Consider the following 13,093-nt stretch of genomic DNA (forward strand, 5'->3'; position numbering starts at 1 on the left):
CGCACACCTGTCCATTTTAAACCCACATTTGCTATCATTATTAGGACTAGTATCGTAAGGTTTCCCTAGGTTAAAAAAGAGTAACCGTATTCTTTCATTATATATATATATTTGTCAATTGCATCAATAAGAAGATAACCTCTGTTGTTGACCTTGTGTAAAACCAAATTAATTCTTTACAATTGTTATCGGTTTCCTTAATCTTTGTTCTATCACCCTTATTCATAACTTTAGAGTGGCTTATAACTTTAACTACATGATCGTAGGAGTTGTTTTATATATGAGTACCATAATACATCTCTAGTCATTTAGCATTAAGTAACTTAACCCATTATCTCCTAAATTTGTCACACCTTGATTAGTATTTCATTTGCCTCTGCGCCTCGCCCTATTGCATTCGTTTCAAATCTCTATGATTTTTTGAATTGAGCAAAGGGAAATCAGATATAGCCATAATCATAACTATAATCATCAACCTTATCCCAACCATGGTTATTTGCCAAGTATTTGTGCTTAAGGCTGACTCTAATGCAATTTCAAACTATTCTGTATCTTTTCTCAGAGTCCCCATCCATGTTATCCTAGATCTTTCCCTCTTTTCTTTGCATCCTTCAACACAACTTAAAGTGCCTCTCTGTACAAGGGTCTCCTCAAATATTTTTTGAACTTGCCAATACTATCTCAATCATTTTTTCATCACTTTATCCTTAATTTATGCAAACACTACAACTCCTTTAAAATACTCATTCTTCAATCCATTCTTTTTAGATTTACCATGCACCCATCTTTACATTCTCAATTTTGTTACATTTAGCTTGTTTTCTTGAACCCTCTTTATTCCCCAACATTCAGATCTGTAAAATGTTGCATGCATTATATAATATCTGCTCTTAAGCCTCTACGATATGAGTTGATCATATAACACCCCAAGGCACCTCTCCACTTTGTTCAATAAACTCTATATCTAATGCATATATGTTCATTTATTTCGCTATTACTTTTGTATAATCGATCCCAAATAATGAAACTGGTCACCTTTGTGGTATCTCTTGTGTATCAATCTTAATTGGGACCTCATCTTTGTTTCCCTTTTATGCTTCTCTATACTATATGGATTCGTTTTGTAGGAATCATTTATTGAGAAAATGATTGCGGGGGAATTTTACCGCATTTGGCTAGTGAAAAAATTACTCTGAAAAATGGCATCAGAAAAGATTACTACATTTGTTTGGAGGTGATCTTATATGAAAATATTATCAAATTTTTAATAATATCCTTAAATAAACAATTCAAGTAATAATATTTTTTTCTCAATCCATTTGTTGGGCATTTATGGGCACTTACATCAATGCTATCAATATTGGCTATTTTGAATATTAAAATATATTTACATGAGTTATATATATAGTTACATAAACATTGTTTAATTTAAATATTTTTAAATTAATTATACATATATTAGAAAATATATTTTTCTTATAAATAGATTTTAATATGATTTGATATATAAATAAATATGTTAATGGTTAATAAATCCTATGTTAGATTATGGATAATTAATAAATATTTTTAATTATTTATTAATAATTAATATTTATTAGTAAATATTAATATATTAATATATTATTATTTATAAAAATATTAATCAATATATTAATATATTTATGATGTATTAATATAATATTAATTTAATTAATATAAATTATGTCATATAATTAATATAATATTAGTATAATATAAGTGAGGGTATTTTTATTAAGAAATGATATTTTGATATTACCACTAGGGGTGATATTTGTTTTACCTTCTCTCTTAGGAAAATATATATAGGACCCTTGATTTTTTCTATCATCTCTCTCATCTACTTTTCATATCAAACATGGTAATCTGAGATGGGATTTATTTTTCCATTCCAGATTGTCCCCAATCAAGATTATATATGGTATTTCATTTGCTTTAGAGCTTTCTTTGATAAATCCAATTAGTTACTTAATCAACTTTTCTTGTTAACAAATTACATATTGTCTGCAAATAACATGCATCGTGGTACATCTTCGTAAATATTGGTAGTAAGTTAATCTATAATTAACGTAAAAAGATATGGGCTTATCTGATCTTTGGTGCAAGTCTGCGAGTGAAAATATATATTGAAAACCAGACAACTTCATTATAATTTTTTAATTTTCTTTTCGATGTGATTCATATTTATCACTATTTGAAAATAAGTTTTCTCATCTACTTAATGCTCCTCATCTTTCTCTAAAGTTTATTTTTGGTGCGTTAAATTTGAAGTATCTCTAGATTTCTACTCTATTAGTTTGGGTAATCATTAAATTTATTCACAGATGTAGCTTAATAAATATATCAGCTAAAATGTGAGTAGTACTTTTAATTTCTTTTTTGCATTTTCTAATGCTGGTTTTCAAATTCTGAATGGTAGGGTGAGTATTGTGCTGAGGAATCTGGGAAGGATGTTGGTGTTGCAAAGGTACATTATTTTCCTCTAATATGAGAAACTCATTAAACTTGAGGATATGTTAGCTCTGTTATGCTTTGAAAAGATGTTTCTATGTTTTAGCTGACTCTTAGGTTATACACATTCTGACAGTTATTAATTCATTGCCACTGTTTTGGTAAAACTGTACCACATATAAACTGAAATGGTGTCTCTAGCATACATTCTGGTGCATTTAAAAATCTTTTTGCATATCTTTTATTTATCTAAAATTGTGACAATACATCTTATTTATATAAGACAGGATTTTTTTTTTCTTTTATTCTTTATATTATTCAGTGGCACTTGTATGGGGGAGGATGAAATACTAATTCAAAGACCATTATGTGCTTCCTGCCGTCAAGGAATACCGATGGAGAGAAAAAAATATGTAGAAGAAATACTTTCAAAGTAAATGGAATATAATTTCACTGAGAAAGTAGCCTTCGCATCCCCTCTGTGAGACATCTATTTACTGGCATAGGCATGGAACAAATCTCCATCTCTGTGCATGCGCTCAATATTAGAAGATAAATTTCTAGTTCTTTTTTTGGGTAACAAATTCCTGGTTTTTTTTCCATGTCTCTAAACAAATGCACAATAAAGTAAAAGACTGTTGAAAACTTGAAAACAGCAAACTGATACACCAGAAGACATTGCAAAAAATTAGTAGACCGAAATGTTCATCTACCCACCAAAGATGACTGTTGGAATTTCGAAAAAATCGCTACTAAATATGGTAGTCCACTCCATAGTTTTTCTTTTGGCCTTTTTTTTTTCAAAAAATAAAAATGATCAATTGATGGATTTTAGCCCATTTAAGTAGATAGCTCTGTTGTCATCAACGAACTGAACAGTGGTGCACCTCTTGCCAGTATCTGTATGGGTGTGCTTGGATGTACAATCAGATTTTGATATTTCATGATTTTATATGATTTTGAAATTACAAACATGGTTCTACAGTACCATTTTTGTTTGGTTGCGTAATGAAATCTCTTAGAACCCCTAAATGATGAATTGAAAATTTCAAATTCATGTTTTTTCTCTATTAACCATCTTATATTTTTTTTCTTCCAAACCTTCTCTTTTTAACAACTAAACACCATCTAAAAAATATTGATGTTTAGAATTTAAAAATTTAAAATTCAGAAAGAAAAAATCCTAATTTTGATATTAAAAACATCCTAATTTTGCAGTCCTTTTTTCCACCTCAATTTTACAGTAGACAATATGCTAACTGAGTTTCAAATTGGTTTCATGGTCAACATCTGATTTCTAGAAGTTTTGCACTTATTTGGGCTTGATTAGAAATTTTCTGCTCTTTAGCTTTAAAAATTTTCTGTTCTTTAACTTTGGTTGCATTAGTATTCTAGTTGCCCTGATCTGCAGCCTTGCTTGTAATTAGATCTCAGAGGCTAAGGCCTATATTCTATTTTAATCTCTGTCCCTGTAAGTGCAACTGATCTATTTTTGATACTTCTCTGGAGTCATCATTGCTTGGTTGCTTTGCAGCTTTTGTGAGTCTGAAGCTTCTTGATCTAGACATAATTACAACTACTGAAGCCTGTCAGTCAGAAACTAAAGCTTTGATTTCTGTGTCATATGCATTTTATTTTTTTATTCAAGTCTCATGCTTCATATAGTGCAAAATTTGCCTATGGTGCCCTCTTATTGGCAAAGGACAATGGCTTAATAGCTGTTTAGCCAAAATTTGTTTGCTCAAGTTATTAACGTTGTTGGATTAACTTACAAAGAACATGTAGAAGTAACATTTGGATGCACTTATGGCTATTTTGTTGTCGCTTTCTACTTTTGAAAATAAAATCAGTTCTTTTTACCAAGCATGCCTCCAAGTGACCCCATTCTTATTTTTTTTCTTGCAGAGCAATTCCTTTCAAACTATGCTCCCTCTTGTGAAACAGAGAATTATCGAGAGTTTCAATTCAGAAGCCCTTGACTTGTTTAAGAGAGAATTTGACTTTTTTGATAAGGTCACATCTATTTCTGGTGTTCTATTTCCCCTACCTAAAGAAGAGCGCAGAGCGGGTATTAGAAGGTATTCCTTGTTCAAACAATTTTTCTTATGCTTCTGTTGTTTTTCTATATCTTGGGTAAGTTCAATTGGATGACACTTTCTGGTTAAGGTTTGGTTTAAGTTGGTTAAATTTGATATCTATGTGTAGGGAGCTGGAGAAAATTAGTGTGGAGGGTGAGGACCTTTATCTACCTACTGCTACTAACAAACTTGTTCGAGGCATTCAAGTGGACAGTGGGATTCCCCTTCAATCAGCAGCAAAAGTGCCTATAATGATTACATTTAACGTGGTGGAAAGGGATGGAGATTCTAATGATGTAAAACCAATAGGTTGTATATTTAAGGTGAGCTGCTTTCCTGTTTTGCATTCCAGGCTTGCAGCTGGATGGGCTCATTTTTTAAAATATCTGCATTTGAGCTGGAGAATTTGCTTTTAGTTCAAATTCTTTGATCCAACACCATCCTTGATACTAATCGATACATTTGTTTTTTGCCTTGCATTTAAAGCAGATTTTGTTTTGCATGTGAAATAAAGCTACCAAACTGATATACATAAATTGATTCATGAGTCTGTCCCACCTATAGGATCTGTTTTTACCAAGTTCGCTGTATTGGTGCATACCATCCCGCTATACTGTATCATATCAGTACCTTACCAGGACTTGGCATAGGGGGCATGACAAGTCTTGGTATGCCAAACTGACTCCCTTACTGGGGATACTGACACTGAATCAGCATGGTACTAGTCAAAAATGTGTATATAAGATTTGGACTGTGGTTCATAACATTTTAACAACAATGTGAATATATGCATGTTTCTATGCTCCCATATTTGCTTGTGCATGCACACATGTGGGTAATGCCTGCACCAGTGCATGTGGTTGTTTATGTATGCTTCTGCTGGGGGAATGGTGAAGTAAAACTTCCAAAAGATTTACTTTCTTTGCTTGATGATGTTCAAGAGCTGTTACTTTTGTTTTGAATCTTGTGGCCACAATCCAGATATTCTTGTTCAGGTGCTGCCACACCTGTTCACCATTATCTTTTGCTCACTAACTACCATCAGAGTATCATATATTTCTAATTGTGTTAAATTTCATTGAATAAATAATCAAAAAGAGGTGAATATCTCTAATCTACGAATATCATCATGCAGTCTGATGTAGATATGTGGGTCTCTGTGGTTTAAAAGACTCATCAAGTCTGCAGAGGTATGTGTAAAAAACAAATTCATAGGCGAGTTTGTTGTTTCACATCTCTGCTATGAATATATTGCTTAGTTTTATTACTGATATTTTTGTCTGATCACTTCCAAATTTGTACAATAATCCTCTACCAATTTAGCTTCATTGTGTTGTTCACTACCAGTTTTGGTAGACTGAACAGATTATGGTCTCTTGCACTTGGTAAAGCTTGTGGCCTTGTGCCTTTATCATAACCAATTATGCGTTTTCTTCAGCTTATAGCCATTGATGAAGGCATGAGTTGAGCAAGTCAAGCATAATGATATAATGATGATTTTTCCCTTATTACGGCTATTTTGAAAATTTTTAATCCAGATTTATACTGTTTGTATCTTATCTTCTATGTTTTTAGAGGCACTTACAGTGTGCAACTGGCCTGAGGAATGCTTAGTGCTTAGGCAGACAACTATGTGGATTTTATAAAAAAATAAAAATAAAAAACGCATAAAAACAACCGTAAGTTTAGAAATTGATTGTAGATGCAAAGGAAGGAAATGTAAATTAGAAGGCACTTTTTCATGTGCATAAAAAGCTTATTTTAATGTCATATGACCTGTTGACTAACAAAATTACAAATTTTCCCTACAAAGTATACAATAGCAGTAGATCTTCAAAAAGGTGTTCTCAGTAATTGAGGTGAGAATACAAAAATGAACCCTAGATAATGATGAAAGGTCAAATGCAAAGCAAGAAATAAACAACTAAGCAAAATAATGAAACTTGTGATGAGGTATTTGGACTTTGGGCACCAATCAGACATACAAGGGGTTTGTACTCTCTGCAACTAATGTGCTTAGAACCCCACCTCACACCAAGAAATAGCCCAAATCTAACTTCCTATGCTACGTAGCATTGGCAGGCTGGCTTCATCCGATGGTAGACCCAACATATAGGCCTGACTAGGTACTTGGAATCTGAGTGAAGTAGCTAAGTGACTACTAAGTATAAAGTCTAGGGAGGTGCCTTTGTCAGTGTGTGTGTACTTGTGTTAGAATGAATTTATCATCTCTCAGCTTCTGCATTTGTTCTGTTATTTTTGGTAGAAAATGGTTGAGTGCGGCAATCTATGGTGTTGTATCGTTTTCTTCAAGTTTTTATAGTTGGTAGCAACCAGGCCTTGCAAATTAGGTTATTCTTTAATTTTATAGCAGTTATGACATTTTAAATGAGATTGTCTTTTTCATGGCAGCTGGCGGCTGCGAGCATGTCCTAGGCCAAAATTTAGCAAGGGCTTAGAGGTGCTGTCCTATTATCTTGGTTGATTGTTTCAGCATGTACTTGTAGGATTCTTTGAAATTGTATATGACCATATCCCATCCATTCTGGTGTTATGATTCACAGTGAAATCCTCTAGCTAGTTGTCGTTGGCAGCTATAGCCTCAAAAAATGAGGGCGCATGTTACCATCCTTAGATCCTTTCTCACTCAGGTAATTGTGCATCTGTATGCCTCAATGTTGATGATTGTAGAATGCTAGAATATATTTTGGCATTCTATAAGCATTTTATATCACATATGCCTTAAGAAATTTATAGCTTAATCCTAACCTTAAAAAGACAAAGTTACTTAGTATATCATTCATTTTTTATGAGAAATTAATTAGTATAAGACTTCACTGCTACAATAACATGATACCAACAACCCATTTATGGACGTCATCCATTCAGAATAGACTGTTGAATGTGTGTCACATCAAACCTATACGTTTGTTTGGGTGCTTGACATTCTGTAAATGAATGTTTTTGTTCTTGACTTGTTCCCAGGCCAGATCCCACGTTATTCTTGCTATTGTAACTTGGGTTTATCTCTGGAAATTCTCCTTATTTGACTTAATATCTTCGTGGATCTTATACTTGTCTCTTTGAAATATTAACTTTCCAAATCTATATTTACTTTCATCTGTTCTTTGGATTCAGTGAAACTAAATCATTACATGTGAGCTAATTGAATCCATATCAACTTGATGTTGAGAAAATACTGTTCTTTTTCGCTGCATTTGGTTTGGGAATTAGAAAAATGGGAATAGTAGAAGTTGTGTATATGAGAATAGTTATACCATGAGACATGTCAGTTTCTTTTTGGCTCCATTTTGGAATAGCAAAGGGCACGTTTTTGGAATGACTTTTGAATCATGACTTCTTTGTCTACAAAAAGAAAGAAGTGGGCACAGAAAAAAAGATGACTTTATACCCAGAAATAGCTCATGATAGTTCTCCCTTGGAATAGTTGCCTGCCATAAAAGTTTGACAGGGAATAACTATTCCTTGGTTATACTTTCTTCCAAAATGCTGTTTGCAGGCATAAGGCTTATTTGAAGCTTTCTTATGATGCCTACTTTATCCCTGAACCAAAATGAAGCCTTAGATGATAATCATGGGTTAGACTATGTTGAATTTTTGGCACTATAAACTCTTCCACTTTTTATTATTAATACTGTAAGTCTCGTATTTAACATGTTAAAGTTCATCTATTATTGATGAATGTTAACATACTAAACTTTGAATGCTGGGTCATAAAGTGTATGGTTGTTTTCATTCTACAATGTCACAAAAATGTCAGAACCTACTGAAATGTTTTTTTATTACTTATCCCATTGCATTTTTGTAGTTGTGTGCTTGTACCATGATTTGCTTCGGTGATTTTGTCCTGTGATTTCTTTGTTCAAATATAAATCTAGACAACAGAACCATTTAAATAGACTAACCAAAAGTTGGGAATCTAAGAAATCTGATGCCAAGTAGTTTGAAAGCTGAAGGTTTCATGGAGAAATGAAAATCTTAATTGAGGAACTTGAAAGGTTGACTTATTTGATATCCATCAACCAACACACACACACCCACCCACGCACCCACACACACACCCACATACATATATTCTTTCAACTCCAATGGTATAATTATTTTAATTAGTAATTGACTCTGTTAGTACTATTAATTTTCATCCCCTGATACTAATACAATAATATGTATTTTTGGTATAACAGGTCGGAGATGATTGTCGACAAGATGTTCTTGCACTTCAAGTGATAGCTCTCCTCAGGGACATATTTGAAGCTGTTGGATTGAATCTTTATCTATATCCTTATGGTGTTTTACCAACTGGATATGAGAGAGGCATAATTGAGGTGGATCTATTTATATTCAACATTGTGGATCTGCTAGCATATCTTTATGATGATCATATTTCATTTATTGGTTTTTTATAATTTTTGAACGTATGGTTCTTTAATTTCTCTTATAATTATTTGCCTTCTTAAGGAGCTTTAAGTTGAGCTCTATGAATATTTTTGTGTGCATATGCTTGACAGCACCCCCTTGCAGAGTGTCAGTATCCTACCAATTTGTACCCAAATCCCATGAGGCTTATTATCCTCTTTTTTAAAACTTTCATCCAGTGGATTTTAGACATATCAATTCTTTTATGATTTTGCTTCACTGTTCATAATAACTATTCACATTTATGAAATGTGAATACTCCATCTTACATATCTGGGCCTCTATTTGCTTTAATAACTGGGTAGTCCCCTTTTTATGATACCTATATATGTTATTTTTCTCATTATCAGAACCATGTCATTTCACTCTTTTATAATAATCAATTGGCTGGGCTAGCAGATGGGCCTTGATGACTTTCTATATAAAGCCAAATTGTTTCTGTGAAATGGTTGTTGCTTGTGTTAGTCTTTTTTCCACTTGATCTTCAAAACTATCATGATTTAGCATTTTTTTTTTTCAAATTCCATTAAGATAGTTGCAGTTTGTAGATCACCTCATTTTGGTAATTTTCTATGCCAATACTTGCCTCCAGTCTTTGCTATTTTGTTATTTTCAAAACTGCTTTTCATAAAATAGTCCTTCAGAGCTAATTAGAATTTTGTGTAGTTCTCCATATTTATATTAGTCACTTGGTTCAACCTTCTCCCTTGTCTATTGATTTTGGCAATACGTGGTCCTTTCTTTTCTTAATTGCAAGTCTATTCTCTTGACTGCGTCTAGTTGAAATGGAGAAATCCTTTGGTTTGTTGATGTGTTTTAATTTAAAACTTGCTTGCATTTTTATCATGATTTCAGAAGGAGAATATTACAATCACTTGAACTGGCCTCTTATATGGCAAGCCATATAACCAATTCAATGATGGTTTTATGTATGAATCTGCTCAGTAACAAATGTTATGTAGCTGAAAGAGGAGCTAATGCTTCAGTGATATTGTTTTATACAATAATTATTCAAGATTTGCAATTTTAATTCATAAAACAATTCAATCCTGTAAATTAATTTAGTTTAGCAACACTGCAGGTTGTTCCTAATACTAGGAGCAGAAGCCAAATGGGTGAAACCACTGATGGTGGTTTGTATGAGATTTTTCAACAAGATTTTGGCCCTGTAGGTTCTCCCACTTTTGAAGCCGCCCGTGAAATGTTTATGGTTAGCAGTGCTGGTTATGCTGTTGCTAGTCTCTTGCTTCAGCCAAAGGATCGGCACAATGGCAATCTTCTTTTTGACAAGTATGTGTTGTATATTTGTGATGAATGCAGTAATAATAAAACCAGTGGGTGACTAACTCATCATAACCTTACAGCAAAGGAAGGCTTGTTCATATAGACTTTGGATTTATTTTGGAGACATCACCTGGAGGCAATATGAGGTTTGAAAGTGCCCACTTCAAATTGAGTCATGAGATGACTCAATTGCTTGACCCTTCAGGATCAATGAAGAGCGATACCTGGAACCAGTTTGTCAGGCAAGTCACTCTATTATTTAAACTGCTTCTTCATGCTTCCTTAGCTGCATATACCATGCTTAATGCATATGTACACCTGCGAGAATATGTGCATTTTCATTAAATTTGTGTGGCATAAATGCTCTGAAAATAAATCTCATTTTTTTTTCCCATGAAAACTATGGGTATTTGGCACTCTACTGTGATTTTTTTGTTTCTTAAATGGTGCTTTTTTTTTTGTCTACATTTGAGAGTGTAGGAACGTGAACTCATTCGATTTATTAAGAAAGCTGCAAGATGAGTTGCGCAGTTATAACTAGAGCAGTGATTCTCATTTATGATAATCTTTTGTCATATAATTATTCTACCATCTATATGATATAGTAAGTTTATTAGATTAATTGTAAAGTCTCTTTGTGGTGACATGTAGTGAAATTCTGCCACATCACTAATCCAAGTGGCCTAATATCTGGATGACCTATTGGACTTGCTTCCCATGATTCATGCTGAACAAAAGGCTACAGTTATGACATTCTGAATATATGAGTGCAAATCAGGCTGAGTCAACCTGTAGAGACCAGTAGTTCTGTTTGGGATGGGGCAAAATGTACCTAACTTGGGGTTCAATTGGAAATTATCAACATGTTGAAGGCCTGGAGATTCCAACCCAATCTGAACTGAGACCAACAAAACTTGTACATTTATAGGAAGTGCCAATCTAGTGCAACCTAAAGCAAACCAAATGATTATGCAGAGTTGATATCATAATCCTTGTATAATACAGTGGGATTCAATAAAAAAATTTCTTCAGCTTAAAAATTATTTGGGTCGAATTTAGTTCTGATATCAATAATCTGATTCATTATGGAGTCAGTTTTAGGTCAGGCTTGATCTTAATCCTACCAAACTCACCTCAATTGCATTACTTGAACAAAAGGCTCAAAAAGCTTGGTGCAAAGTTACTGCTCGTGGCATGATGAAGATTGTTCATGAAGTTTTTACTTAAAAGCAAATCATATACGGCTTGCAAAATAAGCAATTGCAGCATATTTGTGTAACCATGATTGTTATTGAACTTAGAGAGTGGGGGCTGGATGAATTTCTTGATAGCATCTTCTTCCAATTCTTTCATAAGGGGGATTAACTAATTCATCTGCAATCATGCATGATTTTTTATTCTGAACGGTTGCTATGATTCCTGATTTTGTTTGTTTATCCTCTGCTATTTCAGCTTGTGTGTGAAAGGCTACCTCGCAGCTCGGAGGCATATGCATGGAATTATAACCACCGTGCTTTTGATGGTGGATAGCGGGCTCCCCTGCTTTAGTAGGGGAGATCCCATTGGAAATCTCAGGAAGCGATTCCATCCTGAGATGAGCGAGCGTGAGGCTGCTAACTTTATGATACGGACTTGCAATGACGCTTACAACAAGTGGACCACTGCTGGCTACGACTTGATACAGTACTTGCAGCAAGGTATTGAAAAATAGATTGACTACTTGCAGCAGGTATGTAGCATTTTAGCTTCGCTGCTAATGACTTCTTATCTTTCACGATCATTAGTAGAGGTTTTGTGGCTTGATGAGATTGTGAAAATTCGGAGTGTTGATGGAATGTATCGTACTGCCATGTATCACGTCCATTTGTGAAAGAATAGATTCATGTCAGTCTGGTACATTTGTTTCTCCACTATAAATGACTGGTACAAGGAATAGAAACAATAGAGGAAAAGAACTCTGCCTTCGTTGTACCAGCCACCAATTTATTGTGACAATAATTAATCCTTCTGCACCCACCCGATAACCAATATATGCACGATAACTTCAATTTATGAATTGTGGAGGAAAGTCTATGAGAATGGTCGATATGAGGAATAGAAAGAAGAGGAAACAAAAAGAAAGCAACTCAATTGCTTTTTAGCAGGCATGATTCATTGTGGCACCTTCATAAGCAAGGTTGGCACCCAAGGGAAGTAATTAAGGTGTGACTCCTATTTTTTCTAGTGCGAGGGAAGTGAGTTTAGAACAGAGTATTAATTTCACAAGACTAATCAAGGTGCAAAGGCAATTAATTAATTTAGTTTTTTTTTTTTAAATGTCTGGGAGTTTAGAACTGTATAATTTGGTCAGGTTATTGTATGTAACTATATGTCTAAGAATCATGCAGTTGTGTGTTTATGGGGTTATCCTTGTAACTTGTGTTTAGTTCCACATTGATTATACATTGGATAAGTATGGATTATATATATATATATCGATTAACTTTTTCGAGTAACCTTTTCAGATGAGAACTTGGGTTATTATAAATGGTATTAGAGTGGACTTAACTCATGATCCATGTGAACTAGGGGAACTTGTAGCATGAGCCTAGTTAGGGCTGACAATGGATTCATCATGGTAGCTATGGCGGTGCATTTAGGTATTAAGTGACCAAAAATGTTCCGATCATACCATCATCTCCAACCTGCTTTGAAATTGTTCTTTTCCTCCATTCTTTCCCAACTCTCTCTCATCTCCATCTTGATCTCTCTCCCCTCTTTCCCACCTGATTTCCCTCTCCCTCCCTCTTGGGTGCCCAATCTCTCTTTCTCACCTCTTTGGG

General features: G+C 33.9%; 1 protein-coding gene across 3 annotated transcripts in view; it reads left to right on the forward strand.

Moving 5' to 3' along the window:
• LOC105041076 (phosphatidylinositol 4-kinase alpha 1) overlaps nt 1–12,301 on the forward strand; it is a 35,796-nt gene extending 23,495 nt beyond the window's left edge. The window contains exons 20-26 of one of the 3 annotated variants that reach the window (XM_010917869.3): nt 2,441–2,488; nt 4,378–4,550; nt 4,678–4,873; nt 8,756–8,896; nt 10,069–10,277; nt 10,352–10,513; nt 11,724–12,301. In XM_010917869.3, the coding sequence (XP_010916171.1) occupies nt 2,441–2,488; nt 4,378–4,550; nt 4,678–4,873; nt 8,756–8,896; nt 10,069–10,277; nt 10,352–10,513; nt 11,724–11,982 (1,188 nt within the window). In that variant the 3' untranslated portion in view covers nt 11,983–12,301. Of the gene's footprint in view, nt 1–2,440; nt 2,489–4,377; nt 4,551–4,677; nt 4,874–6,962; nt 7,012–7,114; nt 7,202–8,755; nt 8,897–10,068; nt 10,278–10,351; nt 10,514–11,723 lie in introns of those variants that run through there. The other 2 variants (XR_012139924.1, XM_073254306.1) reach the window with 2 other exon arrangements.
• Nucleotides 12,302–13,093: the final 792 nt, after the last annotated feature.

This window comes from Elaeis guineensis, chromosome 3 (assembly GCF_000442705.2).
Source record: "Elaeis guineensis isolate ETL-2024a chromosome 3, EG11, whole genome shotgun sequence".
NCBI lineage: Eukaryota > Viridiplantae > Streptophyta > Magnoliopsida > Arecales > Arecaceae > Elaeis > Elaeis guineensis.